Source organism: Pinus tabuliformis, chromosome 6 (genome assembly GCF_031772625.1).
Source record: "Pinus tabuliformis cultivar Carrire ecotype Pingquan chromosome 6, CPIR1, whole genome shotgun sequence".
Lineage (NCBI taxonomy): Eukaryota > Viridiplantae > Streptophyta > Pinopsida > Pinales > Pinaceae > Pinus > Pinus tabuliformis.
The window spans coordinates 681,283,201-681,309,700 of record NC_142292.1 but is presented as its reverse complement, the minus strand read 5'-3'; the positions used below and the strand labels follow the sequence as shown (position 1 = coordinate 681,309,700).

At 36.4% G+C, this 26,500-nt stretch overlaps 1 protein-coding gene across 1 annotated transcript; it reads left to right on the top strand.

The window, feature by feature from the left end:
• Positions 1–14,264: 14,264 nt before the first annotated feature.
• On the top strand, positions 14,265–19,762 carry LOC149260486 (GCN5-related N-acetyltransferase 3, chloroplastic-like). Its single transcript, XM_089459504.1, has 4 exons — positions 14,265–14,488; positions 14,565–14,623; positions 19,334–19,473; positions 19,707–19,762. Exons 1-4 carry the CDS (start codon positions 14,273–14,275, stop codon positions 19,760–19,762), a joined length of 471 nt encoding a protein of 156 aa, XP_089315630.1. The 5' UTR covers positions 14,265–14,272.
• Positions 19,763–26,500: the final 6,738 nt, after the last annotated feature.

Below are 26,500 nucleotides of genomic sequence, written 5' to 3'. Positions count from 1 at the left end.
TGCGCCTTAGGGTGATCTCGGAAAATCAGAAACATTGAGGAAAATATTTAGTTTCCGGCCAAAGCTAACTTTGAGATGCAAGGTTCATTTTTGAAAATATTTAGTTTTTTGGCTAAAGCTAACTTCGAGCCGTAAGGTTCGTTTTCTTTGCATGTCCGTGTTGGGTTTTGTGTTTTTTGTTTTATAAGGAAAAAGAGCTTTCTCAAAGCAAGCACGCAACCCAAAGCACCCCCCTCTCTCTCTCTCTCTCTCAAATTTTTTGTATAGCTCAATTGGTTCAAAGCTATTTTAAGAGAGTAGAGGTCTTGGGTTCAAGTCTCCATTTTGTGGGGGCAGACTTTTTCATTTCCGCACATTCCCGCACTTCATCGGCAACTTCATCAACTATTTTTCAAAAAGCCATAACTTCTTCATCCGGAAGCCGTTTTCAGAGCCGTTTTTTTAAACCAACCTAATTTTTCGAGATCTATCCATTGGAACACTTAGTTTCAGCATCTTCAGCTTCAGTTTCCGTTGAAATGGAAAGTCAATACCAAGTTACCCTTGACAGCATCAACTACTTCCAATGGTTGGCCTACATTGAGGATTTACTTAGAAGTAAAGGTCTCTACAGAATAGCCTCAGGCCAAGAAAATAAATCGAAGGATGAAGATAAGGCTGCTAAATGGGAAAATAGGCAAGATCAAGCACGTGGATTGATAGGGATGTCTATTTCTCCAGATATTAGATTCCATATTGCAGAACTTGATACTCCTGATGAAACCATGAAACAAATCAATAAAGTTTTTGGGATTAAAAATGAACTTAGAGCCCATCAACTTGAAAATGAGTTGCTTACATTGGACCCTAATAATTTTTCTTGCATTGAAGATTTCTTGTCCAAGTTCAAGACCCTTAGATATCTCTTGGAAGGTGTTAAAGTTAAGAAAGAAGATAGTAACCTTATCTATTCCATTCTTACTAAGTTGGGACCAGCCTACTCTGTGTTTGTTTCCACCTTCCATTCTACAAGAGAAGCCTTCATTTATCAAGGAACAGACTATAAGTCCCCTTCCTTTGACTCTTTTTGTGATTCTTTAATAAGAGAACAAGAAAAACTCTTACACCTTGGTCTTCTTAATCTTGGAAACTCTTCCAAGAAAGCGTTAGCCGCCCAGCAGCAACCAAATTCAAAGAATCCTAAGAAGTCATATCCTAAAAAGAATGGTCCTAAACCAAACAAGGGTCCTAAGCAATTTCAGCCCCAAAATGAAAAATCATTTCAACAAAATGATAAGACAAATAAAAACAAAGGGAAGAAGACTGATAGACATTGCAATTTTTGTAATCGAGATGGCCACTTAGAATCAAAATGCTTTAAGAAGATGGAAGCCTTGGAAGCAGCAATGAAGAAGCATAACATCCATTTGGGGCAGTCTTCAACTTCAACTTCATCTTCAGGAATGGCACTTTCTGCATGTGGTTGTCAAGCATCTCGGTCTGGCTATGCATTAAATGTATCTTCTTCTTCTCATTCTCATGAGTGGCTCATTGATTCTGGAGCTTCTTATCACATGGCCAAAAACAAAGCCATGTTTTCTTCTTTAAATGATTGTAACACCAAAAATATATATGTTGGTGATGATAGATCTCTTAATGTTGTAGGGACTGGAACTGTTCATCTAGACAATGGTCAGTTTAATGATGTATTATGTGTTCCAACCTTATCCTGCAACCTTCTACTCATTTAGGTGAAGGTAAAATCGTTGAATTTTCACCTCATGGTGTTGTAATCAAGGACCTAAGAAATCCTAAACAGATTTTGGCTACTGGCATTGTTGATGATTCTACAAGGTTGTATAAGTTTCATAACTTTGGTTCATCAAATCTTCCCTCAGTATTTTTTTCTCATAACGATGAAGTGAGCAAACTTTGGCATGAGCGATTTGGTCACTTAAACTATCGCTCCCTTCAGCATCTATGTAAAGAGAATATGGTGACAGGTCTTCCTATGGTATCTTGCAGAGATGGTGTTTGTTCCAGATGTGTACTCGGAAAACATCATCGGGACAGTTTTGAAAAACGTGCCTCTTGGCATGCCTCAGCCCCTTTACAGCTTGTGCATAGTGATTTATGTGGTCCACTTCCTGTTGTTTCATTCTCTGGCTGCAAGTATTTCTTAACTTTCATTGATGATTTCTCTAGACGCACTTGGGTATACTTCTTAAAACTCAAGAGTGAAGTAATTAACACATTTTTGGCCTTCAAGGCCTTTGTTGAAAAACAATCTGGACATCAAATTCTTAAGCTAAGATCTGATAATGGCGGAGAATATGTTAAAAACACATTCATCAACTTTTGCATTGAGAATGGAATTCAAATGCAACATACTGTTCCATATACTCCACAACAAAATGGTGTAGCTGAAAGGAAGAATCGCACCTTAAAGGAAATGGCTAATTGTATGCTACAATCTAAAGGACATGGTCTTAGTTTTTGGGCAGAAGAAATTAACTGTGCAAATTACATAATAAATCGCACTCCTACTAAGGCTTTAAAGAATATCACTCCAGAAGAAGCATGGAGCTCAATCAAACCAGATGTAAGTCACTTTCGTGTTTTTGGAAGTGAAGCGTGGGCCCATATTCCAGATGAAAAGCATAAAGCTTTAGAACCTAAGAGTGAAAAATGTACTTTTGTTGGATATTCTGAAGATGTCAAAGGTTATAGACTTATTCCATTTAAGTCCAAAAATGTTATCATTAGAAGAGATGTAAAATTTGATGAAAATATATCGGCCTGCGAGCCTAGTCCGGCGGATGTGCCACCTCTCCCTATCTCTTCTACCTTTGAAAACATTTCTTCTTCAGATGATGAAAGTGAGGATGACAATCCTCCCCCACCATCTCAGTATCCTCCTTCAGCTCCTGAGCTTCCAAAATGGGTTCGTGCTACTCGAGATGCAGCAGGTGATCTTGCTGGTGATCCTACAGATCAGCGACGCACACATTCTTAGTTCGAGAGAGCCTCTTCTTTACTGGCTCAAGCTCCAGTAAATTATGATCCTGACACCTTTGTAGAAGCTTCAGGCCATCCAGATTGGGAAGCAACTATGAATGAAGAATATCATTCATTATTGGAAAATGATACATGGGATCTTGTTCCTCTACCAAAGGGACGAAAACTTGTCAGATGCAAATGGGTTTACAGAACCAAGTATGGACCAGATGGGAAAGTTGATAAACATAAAGCTCGTCTTGTTGCTAAAGTTTTTTCACAGGTTGAAGGCATTGGCTACACTGAAACCTTCTCCCCTGTTGCCAAAATGAACTCTATCCACCTTGTTCTTTCCCTTGCTGCCTCGTTCAAATGGGAAGTCCATCAGATGGATGTTAAATCTGCCTTCTTGCATGGGGACTTGCATGAAGAAATCTACATGGAACAACCCATTGGCTTCATAAAAACAGACTCCAGCCTTGTATGTCGGCTTAAGAAATCCCTTTATGGTTTGAAGCAAGCTCCACAAGCTTGGTATGCCAAAATGGATAGCTTTCTTTTAGAATCTGGCTTTTCTAGGTGTCATTCTGACAATACTGTCTACACCAAAACAGTGGGCAAGTCTCTTATCATTCTTGTTCTTTACGTTGATGATCTTATCCTTACCGGTAGTGATCCCAACCTTATAAACCATGTGAAGTCCAGCCTTAAAAAGAAATTTGAAATGACAGACTTAGGACACTTACATTATTTTCTCGGTCTTCAAGTCTTGCAATCCAAGGAGGGTATTTCACTTTCCCAGTCCAAGTATGCCTGTGATATTCTACGCCATTTTCACATGGAAGACTGTAAGCCATCCCCTTCTCCCTTCCAGTCTAGAGTCAAACTTTCAGTCACTTGTACTTCTCCTGAAGTTGATGCTACCTTATACCGTCAACTTGTAGGAAAACTTTTGTATCTAACCCATACTCATCCTGAACTTTCCTTTGCCGTTGGCCTTACTGCTCGGTTTATGCAAAACCCACGTGAGAGTCATTGGAAAGCAGCTAAAAGAATACTTCGTTATGTTCGAGGTACAGTTCAGTTTAGGATTCATTACAGTGCCAAAGCAGCTCCTCTATTGGTTGGTTTCACTGATTTTGATTGGGCTGGTGACCCTGATGATCAGAAGTCTACTGCCGGTTATGTGTTCACTCTTGGTTCAGGGCCTATTACATGGGCTTGCAAGAAACAAGCTGCCATTTCTCTTTCATCAGTAGAAGCAGAGTATCGTGGTGCCGTAGAAGCTAGTAAGGAAGCCTTGTGGCTTCGTCAGATCCTGTCAGAGTTTGGCTTTCAGCAGCAGCATCCGACTACACTTTGGTGTGATAATCAAAGTGCCATTCAGCTATGCAAAGATCCAATCTAACAGCAGCGCAGAAAACACATTGAACTGCACATGCACTTCATCAGAAAGCTCATTCATGACCATGTTCTTGAAGTGCAATATTGTTCAACAGATTATCAAGTTGCAGACATCTTTACAAAGGCTCTCACAGAGGCGAAGTTCACTAAACTTCGATTTCTGGTTGGAGTTCAGGAAGTTGTCACTAAGGGGGGATAAGCTCTAGTGCCTCCTTCCTTCTCCTATTGTGTCATATTTGTAAATCCTTCAATCCTATCCCTAGTTTTTCTTAAGGGGGGATGTTAGGATATTCTGATACATAGGAAATAGTTAAGTACAACTTGGTCTAGTATAGAGTTAGGTAAAGTGTGTTTCTTTACCATTGTACATTTTGTAACTTACAATTCGACGGTCACGATATGTAGTGATCCGACGGTTCATTCTCTCCTCGGTATTACTGACACTTGATCCGTGGCTTGACACCCGATTGGTCCATGATTTCTATTTAAAGCGCATGGAGGGTCATTTGTAGGGTAATCCGTGCATGAGAGAAGCATATGTAAATTTTCATTCTTTTATTAATAAATTGCCTGAAGTGGCCGCGTTGGCTCAGGCCATGGACTGTTTCCCTCTTTGAGGGTTTTAACCACGTCAAAAATACTGGTGTATTGATCTGCGATCTGGTTGTGAGCGGTGTCCTTTAGTGTTCTGTCTGAGGAACTTACCCTGTAAATTCCTACAATGGATGGACAGTAGGATTTTCCACCACATGGGCATTATCAACGTCATTGCATGGAGCATTGACATCATCGACCGTTTCCTCTTCCAATGAAGTGCATCGCAATTAGGCACCCTTGGTCCCTCACCTCCTCCTATTCCTTATACGATCTGCAGTTCAAGCTCGTGGCATGGATGCAACAACATGCACATTGTTAAAACTTATTTCTATGGGTGGAAGTTGTTTCAACAATAGAAACTCAGCATTATTTGAATAAGAAATTAAAATATGAAACGGGTAATCAATAATTGCAACATGCATAATAGAAACCTAGTCTTATTTATTTCTGGAAATTTAAATATGAATAGGTTAATCAATACTTGCAACCTGCATATATTTGAATAAGAAATTTATGTGTTTGCATCAACTTGAATCGCCATCCACAAATATCATACCTATGTGTTTGATAGAAATATCAGGCCTATGTGTTTGAAAGAAATATCAAGCCTAAATTTAGCTTGAATATAATCATGTACCCTAAGAAAGACATCAAATCCATAATATCCCATCCCGACCAACCTAAAAAAAAGGGAAGGGTATTGAAAATTGTCTCCTTACAAATGCTAGGAATAGGTGTTGGTTAATTGAAATAAGTTTTAAATTCATTTGTTGTTAAGGCCACTGAAAAAGGTGACTAAAAGTTGCATTGTTTGACCATATCTTAAAACACTCCAATTCTCTACATTGTCAGCTACAACTGCTTCCAATTATGAAATTGTGCCACGAGTTACGCTACTAACATGCTGACTCTCTCTTTGGATAGATTGTAATGGAAATCTCCTTTGATTTGATTCAAAATGATTAGTTTTCTGATACATTGTAATGGAAATCTCCTTGATTTGATTCAGAATGATTAGTCTTCTGAGATGTAGAAGTTTTAGAGGGGATTACCCATAACAATTGCCACCATGCCTCCTTTAAAATGATAACTAAAGCCATGACATCTTGCAATGGAAGAGGCTTTTGTTGCTCATACGGAACATAATTTCTTAGCAACTGTGAAGATGTCTCCTCCATTGTAACTACCTTATGTTCATTTTCCACTTGTGTCTCAACTAATTGATAACTAACATACTACAGTGTCCTTTTAAAATAGACCAGAAACTTCCAAGCCATTTTGAAATAGATTTATTCATTTTTTCTTAGAGGCATGACATGACCAAACATCCACATTATTGCATACAAGCTACCAAATTGATGTGATTTAGGAAAGATCATGCGTATGTGTTTTGACTCATATGCTCTCATATTTTTGTCTCTGTTGTCTTTGTTGGACATGATTAATTTTGTCTCTGTTGCCTCAGATGTTATGGTTTTTTGTATGCAATTTCACACAAAGAAGTCGATTTTCTTTTACAATTTATAATTTATGGTATTCTCTTGTTTATGGCTATTATGACGCAACCTTAAAATTCCTGAAAAAACAACAACAACAACAACAAAAAATCTCTAAACATAGTTTAAAAAAAAAACATAAAGAGAGTGAAACGAGCCTAAAAACAATACCTATAAACCAAAAAACCATAAAAGAAGAGGAAAAATGAAAATATGAGCATGTAAAGGTGCTTCTTGGGCTGGAGAAGATGTTGTAACAATCATTAATATGAAACCATAGTTTTTTGTTGCAATGTGAAACAATAAACCTTGAAAATATGTCAATGTTATGATGCCAGAGATATCCTTATCTCAGATTGTGGCTTGCAGTGATCGTGGGAAAGAAAAATGCATGGAGTAGAGAGAATGAGTGAATTTGGCACCTATGATGGGTCACAAAGACAAACTTGCGAGTTTGACTCTATTGATGAAAAACACCTTTCATAAACGATCTAATCCATACTCACAGAAGACATGTTTCACTGCCTTATACATTAGACTTTCGCATTATAGCAAGACTGCATTATACATTAGACTTTCGCATTATGCAAGACTGGACTTCAACATTATTTTGACAAAATTATCAAGCCTATGTGTTTTGACTTAGATGCTTTAGTATTTTTGTTTCTGTTGTCTTTGTTTGGCCATGATTAATTTTTTGTCTCTATTGACTCATATGCTACGGTTTTTTGTTTGCAATTTTACACACAAAAGTTGAATTTCACACACAGAAGCTAATTTGCATGTTAGGCATGATTAATTTGTTCTTTGTTGATTTTGATGCTATGGATTTTTGTCTGCAATTTTGCACACATAAGCTAATTTGCACACACAATTTTTTCATGTGGTAAATTAATGGAAGATTTGGAAGATTAAAGATAACCAAAAGAAATAAAGGAGAAAAATTGAAGTTTATACTGTAAATTAAGGGAAGATTTAAAAAAACAAAAAGAAAATACTTGAATTACTCAAACGTGATTACAATGTGCACAGTCTCTACTGGAGTGAATTCAGCTGCAGATGAGTAGAATGAAAGTTTATGAAGCAATTGTGAAGTGGTTTTATAGATTTTCATTGTTGAATTTGATTGGAAGAGAAGATTGACATCGATTTCCTTTTTCCAAATTTAAAAGTGTGTTGTGGATTGATTTAGATGTGTCATCCAATCGCTGATAAACTCTTATGGTTGATCCTTGTGCTTTGTTTTGTGTTTTCTTGTGTTTAATTCTTAAATCCTGTGTGTTTGTGCCATTTATTGCTTTGAGCAAGTTCCATTGATGAACATTTATGCAGTTAGTGTAGATAGCAATGAACTTTGGTCATAGTTTTTCCAATTTATATTTATGGGGGTTGGTTTGATGTGATATGTGTTATGTTGGATAGTATGTGATGGATGTTTTGCTTGTTAAATTTTGTCTTGTTTCTAAATCTGATCAGAAGGTACTTGGGACAAGATGTTTTGTCAAATTGTGATACTAAAGGCTAGTGTTGGACAGTTGTAAGCCCAATCAATATATGGATCCATTTTGGATTCAACTCCAAAACATGAGCATCACTGGTAATGCTTTTATCAGAGGGAATAACAAGACACAAAGAAGAGAAAGCAAGCAGTGATGTAGTACTAGGTATAAATGATGAAAGATTTCTAAAATACAAGTTTATTTCATCACTAGGTATAAATGATGAAAGATTTCTAAAGTACAAGTTTATTAAAAAATGTAGATGTAACTATTCAGCTTATTTGAAAAATAAAAAATGCAATTTAGGTTACACTCAAGAAAAGTTAGTTATCAACTCTTAGTTCTCTATATCTCTTTCATGCACAAATTTATATGGAAACTAATTACTACATAATTATATGAAAAATTAAAAAATTGCATTAAATATTACAGAATAAGATTGGCCAATAAAGTATGGAAAAGTTTCCGAACTTGGGATCCCTTTTCCAATCTGTATGAGCCCCGCCCATCCGGTTTTTCTGATTGTCATAAACAACAAGGTGCCCTTGCAAAGATATATCTGCAAATGCAAAACAATTTTGTTACTTTATCGTAATAACATCACCAACGTCGAGATTGAGCTCATGCCTCAACTGCTATGGATACAAGCCCACCCAAGGTCATTCATGAGATGACATTAGGTTTTTCCTGTGCATTGAAACCCATTCATCAGTTGTTTTATTTGTATCGCCGCATTGTTTCTAAATCATAGCAATGGTTAACTTAATTGATAAATAGCTTTTGCGGCAACATAAGTTAACTTACTCAATAAATAGCTTTTGCGGCAATATCTTCTTTGGCAGGCTTCATAATTTTGATCCTTGAATAGATCTGATACATTTCACAAATTTGAGGAAACATTCAGGATACTAATATGATGCTCATAGCTACAATTTTTATAATTTGAACTCGAAATAAATCTGATATTAACATATCCAATTTGCTCCTCCTTATTTAGATGAACAACCCATGCAAAGGAGGAACAATAACTTCCCAACGGAAACAAGAAGGATAATGGTTCTAGTGCTATATCTCAGTGCACAGAAATCATAATTACAGGAATTAATTGTAGATGTTGAGAGTCCCATCCATGACCATGGTGTGGATATAGAGCAATTTTGTCCCATCCATGACCATGGTGTGGATATAGAGCAATTTTGTCCCATCCATATAATCAAGGCTATAGATGAATAGCCTTATCCAGACACTCTATGGTTCTTGTATTGAAGCATGTGAAATGAGAGAAAACAAGAGCTCATACAGTTTCCACAATTTCTGGGACAACGATATAATCAACCCACAATGAATTCAAAACAAGAAGGCTCTGGTGAATCATAGTATTCAAGATAAGCAGCTCAGTGAGACTGAGAAATGATGTTATGCTATGTTATTTGAGACTGAAATTAAACATGAATTCTGATATGTGATAAACTTTATTGGTTGAGATTTACGTTTAGGAGATTATGCTGAACTTCAATTGAAAAGACAGAGTGAGCAAAGAGTGGATTTATTTTGATCTTACATAGATGGCCTGCCAAGGATGGTAAACCCAAGTCACGACCGAGGTGGATACAAGATCACCAAAGAACATGCATCCCAGACGTGTCTGAGTAGGTTGAAACTCTAGATGACCAACTTAGTCTGTAAAGTCGAACATAAAATAAAGATAAAGATAGACATTGTGTATAATCTGAAGCTTAAAATGACCATGGTGCGGATAAATAGGAATTTTGTCCCATCAATATAATCAAGGTTATGATGAATAACCGTGTTCATACTCTTGGAGTCTCTATGGTTCTTGTATTGAAGCATGTGAAAGGAGAGCAAACAGGAGCTAATACAGTTTCCACAATTTTTGGGACAATGGAATAATCAGCACAGAAATGAATTCAAAACAAAAAGGCACTGATGAATCAGAGCATTCAAGAAAAGTAACTCGGTGAGACTGACAAATGATTTTACGTTATGTTCCTTGAGACTGAAATTAAACATGCATTCTTATATGTGACAAACTTCGATTTGCTAGCAATATTTGTTGAGAAAGGTATTCAGGAAATTATGCTGAAATTTCAATTGAAAAGACAGAGCAAGCAGATAAAGTGGATTTATTTTGATCCTACATAGATGGTCTACCAAGCATAGGTAACCAAGTCATGGCTGAGGTGGATACAAGATCGTCACCAAAGAACATGCATCCCCCATCTCGTCCTCCACCAAAAATACAGTGACATCTCTTGATGAGGCATTGCTTTGCCCATTGAGATGGAAGACTCACCATACCACTGACATACCCAAAACACCATCCATGAGTGCAGGGAGCTTTTCTGAAGATCCCCGCTTGTGACGCTGGTCATATTCACACCTGTCATATCACCTCAATCTATTTTTACGCCCACCATGACCAGTGAGGTCTTCACCTGAAACACCTTTTCCATTTTCTTTTCCTACATCCCCATACCAGGGAGGAGGGGTCTATCAGGCCTTGTTAAAATATGTAGCGACATTTTCGTTATCTATTATCAGATTCCATAATTCAATAATTTCCACAGTTCTAAAAGTTGTTTTAAATAAATGATTTCCACTTTAAAGTTTACACAAACAAATTAATTAAAAGAAGCATCACATACCCAAAACAACAGAATTTGCTGTCAACCAAGTTTGAGTGCTTAGCCAGACCCAAACAAAGTCTCTAACAAGGACTCCTATGAACGACCTATGATCGGCATACTCAAACATTGAGAAGCTCGTTTATGGTTGTGATTATGGACACTCCCTGCCTGCACAGCAGCACGCGGAAGATCCTTGTCTGGCACCAAGGAATATTTCTTTGGCTTGTACAAGGGATGTGGTCCCTGCACAGAAGACATAGCCCTCTCATGTTGTCTCAAACTGCAAAATCCAAGATAGATTGACTTGAGGAAATAATAAGTGTCCACTGATAACCGAAAAAACTGAGAATGCAGAGAATCAAATACATCAAACTGCAAAACCCAAGATAGAATGACTCAAGGAAATAATAAGTGTAGACTTATAACCGAAAAAACTGAGAATGCAGAGGGTCAAATACATTTATTACAGTAACTCAAGTAACTTAAAAAAGTGCTTAAGACATTCAAAAGATAGAAATGCAAAAAGGGAACAGAACATACAACAAATGCAGTCCATGATGTAGATGCTAACAAGTAGATAAAAAACTTCCATATGTATCAAATGGGTCCTGTCAATATCCATGATTTCTACCTCAAATATCCTGAATATCTAGAAATTCAGAATGCTAATTGCCAGATTGGAATGCATGCATAAACAAGCAGAGATAAGATGCAAGCAAGCAATGCATGGGCTACTAACCCAAAATGCAGAGCCAACTCTGACATTCGGCAGGGTAATAACTTGGCTTATTTAAAAATCAGAGTTTCAACAAATTTAGGGAACATAAACTTGGAAAAGTACCGGTGATTGCTAGCAAGTGTGATGTGCCTGGTACCAACCCAAAATGCAAAATTAACATTGAGACTGAGAAAGCTCATAAGTTGGCTAATTAGAAAATCTGGGAACATAAACTCAAAAACATAAGGAAACACAAATTCGCTAAAATATTGATCATTGTCTAGCAGGCTAACTTGGCATATTAAAAAAAATAGGGAGCATAAATCAGGGAATGAAACAAAATTCAGCAAAGAAACGTTAGGCTAACTAGGCTTATTAAAAAAATTTGGGAACATAATATCAGGGAATGAAACAGAATTCAACAAAGTACTGAATGAAATTGGCAGCCCAGCGGAAATTGTCAGGCACTTGGGGAAGGTTCCCAACTTCTTGACCAGAATCCAATCCAAGGAAGCACTGAATGAAATTGGCGGCCCACCGGAAATTGTTGGGCACTTCCGGAAAGTTCCAACTTCTCGACTAGAATCCAATCCCATTGCCATTGAATACCATCACTTATTATTATTTATAATTATTAATATCCTTTGTATTGGGTTGGGTATGGATTTGTGCTAATTATTTAAAAAAGACGAAGGTAATGATAGGTAATATACCAATAAATAATAAATTATAACGCCGAACCTTTTAAATCAGAGGGTTAAGTGGTTAAAGTTTTTGTTTTAATTATTTTTAAACTAATATTTTATTTAATTAATAAAAAATAATATGTTTAATTTTTTATATTTAGAAAAAATATCATAAAAAATCTAGAAATCTTTAGTAATTCACAGAGTTACTTTAACAATATTTACGCACGATTACAGGCAACCAAGAAACTTATCAAAAGTCAAATTTGATAAATAAGAAAACAAGGGAGGCTGCATCGCAGCTAGTCCCTGCCTTGAGCGTGGACAACCATAGCACAACGCGCGGACAACCATAGCACATTTATAGTCCTTTCTCAACCCTGGTTGATAGTATAGTTATGAGGCTCCGAGTCCTTTCGGAATTTACACACAAGTATAGTAGACACTGGTTTTCATTTCTTCAAAGGATTCTGTGTGTGTGTTTGGGCATATAATATACTTGTGGTCGCAACCTGCTCTTGCCATCCGGGAGAAACTTCAGGGAGCTCAGAGCGCTGTACTTCGCCTTTTATGACAAAAGAAAGGTCAGCGAGGCTGCATCGCAGCTAGTCCCTGCCTTGAGCGTGGACAACCATAGCACAACGCGCGGACAACCATAGCACATTTATAGTCCTTTCTCAACCCTGGTTGATAGTATAGTTATGAGGCTCCGAGTCCTTTCAGAATTTACACACAAGTATAGTAGACACTGGTTTTCATTTCTTCAAAGGATTCTGTGTGTGTGTTTGGGCATATAATATACTTGTGGTCGCAACCTGCTCTTGCCATCCGGGAGAAACTTCAGGGAGCTCAGAGCGCTGTACTTCGCCTTTTATGACAAAAGAAAGGTCAGCTTTCAGAGAGCCAAAGCTTTTCTGCAGAGGAAAAAAGACGCAAAGGACCACTATGTGCAGAAGTGGAACGAGCGTTAGCAATTTGAACCGGACCACAAGAAAGAGCAAGTGGACTTCGCAGAAGTAGAATATGCATAAAACTTCGTCCTCCCGTATGGGTATTAATGTAATAAACCTTCCTCCCGTATGGGTATTAATGTAATAAACCTTCAGGATGTAAGCACTGAACGTATCCGGAACCTTTCTCATTAAAGCTAAAATGGTTATGCACAATGAAGCTTACTCCCTTAAGTTATAATATAAATAATAATAAAAAGGCTTACCTTTTGCCATTTGTAAATAATAATAAAAATGTTTTAACTTTTGCCATCTGTAAATAAATAAAGGAATGTTATTAAAATACATGCCCATATCAGGTGGGATAAAGTAAATGTATAACATACGTAATGGCATTGTATTTCTAATAATATAAGTTATAAAAAAATACCTTTTGTCATTAGTAAATGGAGGAATGCTATTAAAATATCCAGCGAATGGAGGAATGTTATTAAAATGGATACCCAGATCAAAAAGTATATATAGCTTTTGTCATTATTAAATGGAGCAATGCTATTAAAATGAATACCCATATCCAGCGAATGAAGGAATTTTATTAAAATGGATACCCATATCAAGGGAGATAAAGTAAATGTATAACATGCGTAATGGCGTTGTATTTCTAATAAAATAAAATAAGTTATAAAAAAAATATACCTTTTATCATTAGTAAATGGAGGGATGTTATTAAAATGAATACCCATATCCCGCCGCATAAAGTAAATGTATAACATGTGTAATGTAGTTGTATAATCTCCAGGATAATTAGTAGCCATAACCACGTGACAAAGTGGTGATTATGCCTTCAACAAATGTCATATATGGCTTAGACACGTAGTCAATATGCATTCAAAGGCCCATGCAGGAGGAAAATAATGCTTTGGCACCTGCAGTTAACATTTTCTTTGGCACCAGCAATTTGACCATCACCGAGGAGGAAGCTGTTGTCTGTGGCAGACTCTAATGCAACGGTCAAGGCTGGAAGGGCTTCGGAAAAGGTATAAGCACCACTAGCAGTCGTTTAAGCATCAAAGCCAGCACCTCGATCATTTCCAGACACAGATTGAGATGGAGATTGAATTCCAGGCAAGCCTTGGACTACTAATTAACATATCGCTCTCCATAATCGTTCAAGACTGCGCTGCCAGACACAGATGCGGATGAAGTTAGAGATAAAGATCCAGAGGCAGCCATTCACAAATGCTGAATGAATTCTCACCGGTTTCTGCCGCTAAAACGTATGAAAATTCCCTGAGATTATGGATGATGGTTCTGTCAAGCCAGTTGATCCCAAAAAACTTGAAGTTGCATTGATGAATAGCACTGTAGTTGTATCAGTTCACACCAGAGGAGGAGAAGAACCTCATGCATGGTTTGATAGCTTATTTTCTGGAGTGACGACTCAGAAATCCTTAGTAGGCTTTGGCAGGGCTACTTCTGACTCCAGCTTAACTGCATCAATTTATGACATTGCGGTGAGTATTGTAATTGTGATTCAACCAGTTATACACAGTAGGAAATATTAACATCAATAATCGGTCTGTTCTATAGGTCGCTCCCTCATTTCAAAGGTTGCGTATTGGCAGAAAGATTTTACGAAGAATAATTAGGTAAATTCAATTGCCCATGTGCTCTGTGTACACAGGGCACCACCGGCAAAATGTAGAGAAGTGCACATGGTTTCCCAAGAAGTTTTACTTGAGAAAAATATTAAAAATAAAATTTTAATCAAATTAGAAACAATTTGCTTTCGGAAACCGTATGTTAAACTGCCTCTGCCATTTGCAGTGTCATATCCGAGTCCTGCGAGGGACTAGAAAGAGTTTTGAATAAGTGGAAAACCTCAAATAAAATCATTTTAAGACTATTCTGAATTTCGAAAAAATAATTTCAGATTATTTCAGATTTGCTAGGAAAAATTATTAAAATATGTAGAGAGATAACTAGCGTTGAAACTATCATTGAGATTGGCACATACAGAACAGTTGAATTTATTATTTTACAGTCAAAATCGTAAGGATAATAGGGATTTTAAGAAAGAACCTGCGCAAGTCATGTAAGTAATGGCTGCCATGGCGCCCCGCTTGGTCATAGCAAATGCGTAATAGATCACCGTAGTCTTTTGTCTGCTTTTATTTATTTATTTTCAATAGTAAGCTCATGTATGCACAAACAGGGCTTTTTTTACAGAAAAAAGAGCCACAACGGTGGCAGCATAAGCACTAGCAAAAGGCAATTCATGGCATTAAAGTCTGCGAAATTGCCTCAGGTCAGCTAAGTACAAAATATATCGTGTATCCTTAGCAAATTAACTGTCTGAAATTCATATGCCATAAGGGCCGCATGATCATGATAAAGAACCAAAAAAGAATGCAGAGTGTTGCGAATATAACACCAAAAAAGAACGTGGACGAGAATTACCTGAGCTTGGATATTGACTGAGTTCTGGTAGGTAACCTGCCACAAAATAGGAGAGATGTGCCTGCAACGATCGTTGCCTGGAGAGTGAGGAAAGTTAAATAACCTGCAGATGCACAAAATGGTGGTGTGGCGAAAATACGCAACCTAAAAACCAGAAGGTTCATCACCTAAACAGAGAAACTGTAGCGTTTTCGTCGAACCTTAACCGAGCGAGCTCAGAGAGCTCTAAGCGAAAATCAGCCAGAATAACAAACATCATACAAAACAAGGTTACAAGCATAGATGGAATGAGCTTACGACCAACTTCAGCAGAAAGGACAGCCAGAATAAGAAAATGGTGAGCAACGCAATACTAGAAGGCACAATGAGCAAAATACCTGTTACATGCCCACAAAAAGCATAGATGTGGTGGCAGGCGTACATGTAACGGTGGCGCATGAGCTTGCAGGTGTACGGTGCTACATGAGGTGGCAAGCATACAGCGTGCTGTAGCAGGGTACATATGATAGCAGTGGTATTAATCTCTAACATTAAACGCTAGAAAATTAATGCTAGCATTACTTCATGCACGAGTGAACAACTTGTTGTAATTACCTGTACTCCTCCGATCTTTTTCCTAAGTTTTGAGCTGTATGCCTCGATTTGAGGCCAAATAAGATGGCGAAAGCATGAACTTTGGTTTATTAGAATAGTAAAATTACATGACCGTAAGAACTTTGGTTTAAAAGTGGCAGGGAACCGGTAAACTAATGCTAAGTCCGCGCCTAACGATTACTATAGTCCCTGCCGGATGCCATGGCGCCCTGCTTGGTCATAGCAAATGCGTAATAGATCACCGTAGTCTTTTGTCTGCTTTTATTTATTTATTTTCAATAGTAAGCTCATGTATGCACAAACAGGGCTTTTTTTACAGAAAAAAGAGCCACAACGGTGGCAGCATAAGCACTAGCAAAAGGCAATTCATGGCATTAAAGTCTGCGAAATTGCCTCAGGTCAGCTAAGTACAAAATATATCGTGTATCCTTAGCAAATTAACTGTCTGAAATTCATATGCCATAAGGGCCGCATGATCATGATAAAGAACCAAAAAAGAATGCAGAGTGTTGCGAATATAACACCAAAAAAGAACGTGGACGAGAATTACCTGAGCTTGGATATTGACTGAGTTCTGGTAGGTAACCTGCCACAAAATAGGAGAGATGTGCCTGCAACGATCGTTGCCTGGAGAGTGAGGAAAGTTAAATAACCTGCAGATGCACAAAATGGTGGTGTGGCGAAAATACGCAACCTAAAAACCAGAAGGTTCATCACCTAAACAGAGAAACTGTAGCGTTTTCGTCGAACCTTAACCGAGCGAGCTCAGAGAGCTCTAAGCGAAAATCAGCCAGAATAACAAACATCATACAAAACAAGTTTACAAGCATAGATGGAATGAGCTTACGACCAACTTCAGCAGAAAGGACAGCCAGAATAAGAAAATGGTGAGCAACGCAATACTAGAAGGCACAATGAGCAAAATACCTGTTACATGCCCACAAAAAGCATAGATGTGGTGGCAGGCGTACATGTAACGGTGGCGCATGAGCTTGCAGGTGTACGGTGCTACATGAGGTGGCAAGCATACAGCGTGCTGTAGCAGGGTACATATGCTATTGTATTATAGCAGTGGTATTAATCTCTAACATTAAACGCTAGAAAATTAATGCTAGTGCAAACAAAGCATTACTTCATGCACAAGTGAACAACTTGTTGTAATTACCTGTACTCCTCCGATCTTTTTCCTAAGTTTTGAGCTGTATGCCTCGATTTGAGGCCAAATAAGATGGCGAAAGCATGAACTTTGGTTTATTAGAATAGTAAAATTACATGACCGTAAGAACTTTGGTTTAAAAGTGGCAGGGAACCGGTAAACTAATGCTAAGTCCGCGCCTAACGATTACTATAGTCCCTGCCGGATGCCATGGCGCCCTGCTTGGTCATAGCAAATGCGTAATAGATCACCGTAGTCTTTTGTCTGATTTTATTTATTTATTTTCAATAGTAAGCTCATGTATGCACAAACAAGGCTTTTTTTACAAAAAAAAGAGCCACAACGGTGGCAGCATAAGCACTAGCAAAAGGCAATTCATGGCATTAAAGTCTGCAAAATTGCCTCAGGTCAGCTAAGTACAAAATATATCGTGTATCCTTAGCAAATTAAATGTCTGAAATTCATATGCCATAAGGGCCGCATGATCATGATAAAGAACCAAAAAAGAATGCAGAGTGTTGTGAATATAACACCAAAAAAGAACGTGGACGAGAATTACCTGAGCTTGGATATTGACTGAGTTCTGGTAGGTAACCTACCACAAAATAGGAGAGATGTGCCTGCAACGATCGTTGCCTGGAGAGTGAGGAAAGTTAAATAACCTGCAGATGCACAAAATGGTGGTGTGGCGAAAATACGCAACCTAAAAACCAGAAGGTTCATCACCTAAACAGAGAAACTGTAGCGTTTTCGTCGAACCTTAACCGAGCGAGCTCAGAGAGCTCTAAGCGAAAATCAGCCAGAATAACAAACATCATACAAAACAAGGTTACAAGCATAGATGGAATGAGCTTACGACCAACTTCAGCAGAAAGGACAGCCAGAATAAGAAAATGGTGAGCAACGCAATACTAGAAGGCACAATGGGCAAAATACCTGTTACATGCCCACAAAAAGCATAGATGTGGTGGCAAGCGTACATGTAACGGTGGCGCATGAGCTTGCAGGGGTATGGTGCTACATGAGGTGGCAAGCATACAGCGTGCTGTAGCAGGGTACATATGCTATTGTATTATAGCAGTGGTATTAATCTCTAACATTAAACGCTAGAAAATTAATGCTAGTGCAAACAAAGCATTACTTCATGCACGAGTGAACAACTTGTTGTAATTCCCTATACTCCTCCGATCTTTTTCCTAAGTTTTGAGCTGTATGCCTCGATTTGAGGCCAAATAAGATGGCGAAAGCATGAACTTTGGTTTATTAGAATAGTAAAATTACATGACCGTAAGAACTTTGGTTTAAAAGTGGCAGGGAACCGGTAAACTAATGCTAAGTCCGCGCCTAACGATTACTATAGTCCCTGCCGGATGCCAGATGGCAAGGACTAATAAAAAGATACTCTTCTGGAGATATTACTATTGGGCATGAATCAATGTATCTATTTTCAATGTATCTATTTGCGAGATACAGTATTATGTAAAAGTTATCCATTGTGGGAACATATATAATTACAAACTTTCTGAATCTTTAGAAATATTTGCACACAATTAAAACAGCAGGAAGCAATTAGAATATACTCTGCCTAAATAGTTTCATATCACCAGAATCAATTTTAAAATTTAATATCTGAATTAATAGTGGCGGTCAAACTAATGATGGCCGGATTAAATCTACGGAGGAAACCACGACTGTACCGAAAAACATGCAGGATGCAGAGTTTAACGAAAAATTAGTGTGGATTTAAATGAAAAATTAATTTAATATGCAGGATGCAGGAGGTTTAATGAAAAAATAAATCTAATATAAACAATATTTAAAAATAAGAACTAAATTAAAACAATCTGTCTGTACCTATAAATTTAATATAAGCATGGTTAAAATGGGTTAATAAAAACTAAATTGAAACACATCTGTGCGTACCTAGAGTTGTAACTTGGGGTAGGGTTTGACCAGTGGTAACATTAGCCAAATAGAACAGAGCTCACGTCTATGACGGTAGGAGAAAAGGCAAGAGACGCAGACCTTCTACTGATTTATCAGTAAAGGAGAAAAATGAGGGATTGGGTAGCAATGAGGGTAATCTAATGTAATTCTAAGAGCAGCTGGCAGTGTGCAGAGCGGGACTACTCATTTCTGTTGGTCACAGATTCGACTCGAACCCTTTGGTTCAGTTCTTGGAATGGTTTGTTGATCACGTGTGGGGGCACTCAAAACCCATTGAGATAGCAGTCACGTCCGTCTTCAAGAATCGCACAAACGAGGCACAAGACGAAGAAGAAGAAAGAAGTAAGAAAGACGCTGAGGTTCAGATAATCACCCAATTGGAAATTCAAGAAGATTGGATAAGAAGACACAGATATTAAAAGACAGCTCCTAGAGAATGAGCTTGATCACCCAATTGGAAATTCAACCAGATTTGATAAAAAGACGGAGACCCCAGAGACGAAGAAGACGGAAAATGATATGCAAATCCAAGTCAATGAAAAAGGACATGGCAATGTGCCCTGTAATGCTTGCAGGTGGAGTAAACACTGCTCAGAACCCAGCAGCCGAGGTGGGGGGGCGAGGATACTAGATCTCATGACCTCAAGTTTTCCGAGAATGGTTCCCAGCTTGACCTCAAGCTTCTCAATAATGGTTTCCATCTTTCCAATATGCATCAAGAAAAAGCCTGAATTTAAGGAAATTAATGCACCAAAGCAAGACAAGTAGAGCAGAGCAGAACATGCAGTTAACCTTAAAGAGGAAGCAAATTAATGAACCGGGAGTTTAACTGATAAACACAGGGTAAACAGGCTTCTTAAATTAATTAAGAAATAAGCTAGCTAAATCAGGGACGGCGACTTATACTCACATAGTTCTGTTAAACGCAAAACTTGATTTAACGATGATGCAATATGGTTAATAGAAAATCAAATAGGTTAAACACCCAGAATTTGGGGTTAACGAGAAGCTATATTTAGTAAACCTAGTTAAATCACAGAGGAAAAGAGCTAGAGCCATCTCTGCATCCCCGAAGTTATACATTGGAATAGGGTTTGAACAGAGATGGAACCATTTCTTTTTTTCAGTAAGAGAGATGGAACCATTTCTACATAACTGGAATTGTACATTGAAGCAGGGTTTGAACAATACCAACAACAAATAAAACAAAGTTCAAATGTCAAATGACGATTTCTATAGTAACAACAAATAAAATGGCGATTGCTATCTTCCCCATACCAAAGGAAATTTTAGTACAAAAGGAAGTAGATAATAAAGAAATTGCTCCTCATAACAGAGATCAGATGAAATAATAGCAACAAATAAAACAGAGTTCAAATGTGGCGGTTGCTATCTTCATTACAAGGAAATTTTAATGTAAGCAACAACAAATAAAACAGAGTTCAAATCTGGCGGTTGCAACTTGCAATATCACAAGGAAATTTCAATGTAAATGGAAAGAAAGTAGATAATAAAGAAATTGCGTCTCATACCAGAGATATACCTGAATGTCAGAAACCTTAAGTAACTCCAGGGATGAACCAAATCCAATTGCCCTGACCTTGAAGTTGTTTTCTCCAAGAAATGTTAAAAAACGAATTCCCTCTCACTCCTCTCTCGCATAAACCCACAAAACTCAAACACTGAAAAATTCAAACACCATACAACACAGAGACTCAAACACACAGACAAACCCAAACACCACACCACACAGAGACAACCAAACTCGCAGACATAGTAAGCCAAACATCATTCCACACAGAAACAGCCAACCTCGCAGACATAATAGACCAGCCAACCTCGCAGACATAATAGACCATAGATAGAAGAAGCACACAGAGACATCCAAACCCCAAAAACATAGCAGGCCGTGGATAAAGGAGGGAGGAGGCGAAAATATGTTTGAAATTTTGTGAGATTGAATCTATATATATAGACTTTCTTTCAACGGATACTTGAACCATCCATTACAGCTTATCTTATTCGATGTCAAATGAATCCGCTTACCAAGTCTCCACGTTTGATTCTTGCCTTTTTTTCAGTGCCTTTTAAGTTTAGGTTTGTGTTTTTTACCTCGATTTTCACTTTTAATTATTATTTTAGTTTGTCCAGGGTGGGCCAAAAAGTCTTGCATAGAGGTCACTAAAGTGGAGGTTATTTTTTTCTCAATGGTAATTAAAATTGGCTGAGCATAAAATTTGAGTTTTTGTTTACTAACTACCTGCATTGCTAATTAGCTAACTTTCATAAATTTGTAGAGTAGCTTTTAATAATTATAAGAAGTTAATAGAATAAAATGAATTAGCTTATCAGTTTTAAATATGTATAGTTAATTAATTATTTAAATATATATAGTTAATTAATTATGTAGTAAAGATTTTTAATAAAGAACAATTTTTGAGCATCAAGGGATTCTTTTTTAATATAATGATGTTTTTTTATTTGATGCATTTTTTTCTAAAAGGTGGCATTGTTATGTGATTTTTAGTCGTCTAAAGAGGTTAGGATTTTGCTCTCAAAACAATGAAAATTCTAGTAGGATTTTGAAGAAATTTGGCAATTTTTTTTGGAAATCTTTGTTATAGCTATCAAGCTCCAGCATTTTGGGTCCCCAGGGGTTTTGGATGCTGTTGAATCCATTTCCACCATTAAAAAAAAAAAAAAAAATGATTTTTTCTACTAGATTCCAACGAGAATACTAGATTCCAACAAGAATTTCATCGTCCGGATGTAATTGGGGCCTTGGCCTGTGATTTCATGGTTTACTATAACAATCTTCTATGTCTTTTTATTTGATGGCTTCCTCTTCTAGAAAGTGATATTGTTATGTGAATGGTTTACAAGAACAATCTTCTATGCCTTTTAGATATATAATTAGGTGTTTCATAATGGTGCATTTTAAATATGTAATTCTATGTTCAATAATGGTGGGATGAGGCATTTTGGAAATTTGTCACTTAATTTTATTATTTCAAAGTATAAAATTGTAATATTACATTCCATGATATGTGTTGGTTGCATATAAACATAAAAGATTGTCAAGAGACCAATTGATCTATCACTAATAAAACCTATTCTTGCTCCCATATGCTTCACAAATACATTAAAAAACATACATTATCTACATACATTATCACCATATCTATGTCATTGAAAAAGACCATATAAGTACCTTCCTATAATTCTATTATCCAAAAAGTAAGAGAAAAATTCTAAAGCATTATAAAAATGGGTAAGGATGGTTTTTGTAGACATACTTTCTTTGATATTCTTTAGCTTCATAAATCCAGCGTTGGATGTGATCCCTTATTTGGATAAAAGAATTTCCACTAAGTTTAGCTCATGATATATGTGTTAAAAAAACAGTAACTACAAAAGAAAGCCTACATCTCTAATTTTTAACTTGGTCCATTTGTGCTTTGAATTTCAAGTTTCCATATACCAATGTATCTATTTTCTATCAAATATGAAAATCATTCATTAAGTATCCACATGTAGAATGTGAATGTTAATGGCGACATAACATTTTGATATTTGATATAAATGGTTGCTTATTTTATGTTAGATACCAATTTCCTTGTAGTTATCTTTCTTTATGGGTAGGCATCCTATTGTGATTAGATTTCTATTTAGATTAAGTACTTTATGTAATTGAATATACTTAATTTTAGGTTGCTTCTGAGCCTGTATTGACATTGTTCAATAAGATGTTGTAGTACAAGTTATCTAAAAAGCATCCCTTTATCTACAAAATCATTTCCTTACAATGTTTTCAGAGAATCAAGATTTTATTCAAGTGCCAAAATTGATTTTGATTCTTAATTTTATTTTCAATTGATAAATTACTCTTATATTCTGCATTATTTTTCCTTGTTGGGCATATCTTATGCAAATCTCACTACATCAAGATGTGTATAGTAAGTTTTGGTTTAACCCAACTATGTTAGCATAACCTTCGTTGCTTATGACTTATTGTCCCTCTCCCATTAGAATAATCCTAATTTAGTCTACATATTTATTAATTAATTTAATTATCATAGTTTCCTTGTGTTTATCAATTAATCCCTCCAATTCATCAGTTTGTTCTCGTAAAGACTAGAATCTTCATTAATTTTCTTAGAATTGGGCTTCTTATAATACATTTCCAAATTCAGGAACCGTTTTTGGGAAGCTTGAGATCACCTAATCTAGGATCCTCATCATTCACTTGGAATTGTGTGTTTTGAGAAGTGGTTTCTCCACTTGCAAGCATTAAAAGGATATTTGGTATGCCTTCTTCCTATTTAAGCTGGATTGCACACCACCTTTGGTCTCTTGAATCACTTTACCTTCCTCCAATTATTAAACCTATATAAATTTCTACTTGGGTGATCAATCTCAATCTCAACATCACTCACACTTATTTCTTGTTCTTCGACTTGGGTTTCATGTCTTCTGTTTTTCAGTGAAAATATCTTATAATGAAGTGGTCCACTATTTGCAAGTTTCACTCTCGCCGAGTGTGTGTGTGTGTGTGTGTGTGTATCATACCCGGTTCTTTTGTTATTATTAAATTATTAATAGTAATTTCTAGGAAAAGCTAACGTATTTCATGTAGAATTTAGAGTTTTTTTTTCAATATAAGGGGAAAATATTATATTGACAATTAATAACCTTAAACTTTGAAAAATAAAAAAATAATGTTAGTAAAGTAAATTTAATTAAATGAAAACATATTTGCAAAATGTTATTTTTTCAAGTACATATACACTTGTTAGTGTATTATATGTTGAAATTTTTCTTTTGAAACTGGTAGGTGGAAAAAAAGGTTTACTAGAAGTGGCTAATAGCATTGAATCTCGTGTGCTAAAAAGATAAATTCCAATATAGATTTTGGCTCAACTTAAATTAGAAGACAACTATTTTTTGCAACATAATTGACTCTATACTTGCACTTACATTGGAAAATGTATTTCACTATCTAGAACTTTCAAATTTTCTAAACAAAAATTATGTTTATTTTAGTATTGTGAGAGGTCTTGAATACTACATTAAAGTGATATATGGAGTTATTTTTATGGTCCTAACATAGGTATATCTCATGTACTTTCATTTAATTGCATTTAGCAACCCTAGTTAAACTATGGAGATGAAGAAAGCCATATCCATCCTTGCATACATAGACTTGTAGATTGGAGCAGGGTTTGAACTATAGCTAGAATAGAGCTCAAGTTGTAATTCCTATCATCCAAAATAGAACAATGCTAAATATTTTTCATAATAGAAGATAAAGATATTGCCTCTCATAATAGAAGATAATGGGAAATAATAATAAAATGTACTTGAAGATAGAAACCCTTGAAACTCTAGGAAATTATCCAAATCCAGTTGTTCTCAATATATTTATTATTCTTAATACTTTAATTAACTAGATTATTTCCCTTATTATGTACTAGTTTATTCCATATATTTATTTACACTAGTACAATATAATTTGTTTTTCTCTCTAAGGTGCATAAATTATACAAATGTTTTCTTAAGTAAATTATCATTCAATGTCAAGTTAATTATCTTTGATACTTTTTAAATATACTTTTTTTCACTATAAGATTTAATAATTCATAAGTGATACCAGGGGTGTTATGTTTCTCATACCTCACAAAAATTACCTTATTGTATTTCCAAGGGTACCATGATTTGTATGCCCTTCAAGTATCTAACTTTTCATGGTGGGGAAATGGTGCAACAATGGGGATCCCATTAAATCATATTTGTTGTCATTTGTTACGAGACTAGTAGTTACTAAGGAATAATAATATCACTTTATTATGCACCCCTCAACTAATCCTCGTGAGCGACAACATTTGTGGCCTACCCTTATATGAAAAAATGAAACTTTCAAGTAAAAGTGTAGGATTTTAATCACAGATGCAAAATCTAGGCATGAAAAACTGCCAGACTAACTACTTGCAAAGCAAGAGAAGAGAGCCAGAATTTGCTATAAAATCCACTAAATAACAAAAGAGAAATTTTGAATTAATCAAGACACATGAGTTGAATAATTGATGATATATTAATGTTGTATATGACCTCATTATATAACCTCTCTAGGAGGCAAAAAAAATCGAACTAAGTTAGGATTTTAAGAGAATGCACTCAAGTAACTACAAAAGTGCTTTCCCTAGTTGGCAAGTAAGTTAAACTTAGACCAAGAGCCCCGAAATGAGAAAAGTATCCGAAATGGAATGAACTAGAAGCAAGTGGAGTTAGAAATCACTTAGAACTAATTAATAACTCACTCATGAAAAAAAAACTTAGTTAAACTCCAAAATTAGAACTGAAGGTCAACTAACAAGGAAATGAGAGAGAAAAATGGTGAAATAGGCAAGAAAAATACATTCACAATAGGGAGTCTTATGCATGATGGAATGCACATTAATGAAGTGGAATTAGCCATGTCATATCTAACTAATGTCTAGTCAGTACCACATGTTGTTCTAGGTGACACCTCCTGCTAAAAATAAAAAATCTTAAAAATAGAATGTACCAAATGATAGGGAATATGTAGTAGTGTCTGAAAAGTGGTCATATGTGCCCCTAATAGTATGGAAGAGGTTATGATTATGGCCATAGTGTAGGCCTTGATGAACTATTGAGTGCAATGCACCCCAACACTACCTCTTCTCCTGAAGCACAACCAACGAGTATACTAGTCAATGAGTCCTAGCATTTTTAGCAATGTTAGGTGCTCATGTACAACATAAATAAGAGAAAGTAGGGAAAGAGTGAAAACCAAATGGGAAGAAATCCCCCCATTAAAATAAGAAGTGTGATATCAAAAAGTTCAACCACTAAGTAGTTGTGTCCTTCACTCCTAAATGTTGTCACAGAGCTATGAACCTCTGCAAAGTGACACTCTTAGTGAATATGTCTACAATTTTTTCAGAAGAAGGAAAATACTACATGTGTATGAATCCTATAGGGTTCAACTCTCTGATGTAGTGCATGTGAAACTCAATGTGCCTGGTCTATTGTCTCTAAATTGGTTCTCTGCAAAAAATGTGTGTACTCTAGTTATCCAACTATATCATTGTAGGAAGTTGAACATGTAAATCAAACTCTGCTAGAAAGTGATACAACTAAATGGTTTGGATAACAATGTTCACTGCACTATTCTACCTTTGTCGAAGAAAGAGCAATAGTTGCCTACTTCTTACTTAACCAACATATGGGATCAAAACCAAGATAGAAAACAAAACCTAATGTGGACTTGCGGTTTATGCTATCATCATCCCAATCTGAGTCCATATAACCAGCAAGATCCAAGGAGGATCATGATGCAAACTATAAC

Coding starts and splice junctions, on each gene's coding strand:
- LOC149260486 (XM_089459504.1), top strand. CDS start 14,273: ATGGATGATGGTTCTGTCAAGCCAGTTGATCCCAAAAAACTTGAAGTT. Junction 14,489..14,564: donor CATCAATTTATGACATTGCG/GTGAGTATTGTA, acceptor TCTGTTCTATAG/GTCGCTCCCTCATTTCAAAG. Junction 19,474..19,706: donor AGACGAAGAAGAAGAAAGAA/GTAAGAAAGACG, acceptor TAATGCTTGCAG/GTGGAGTAAACACTGCTCAG.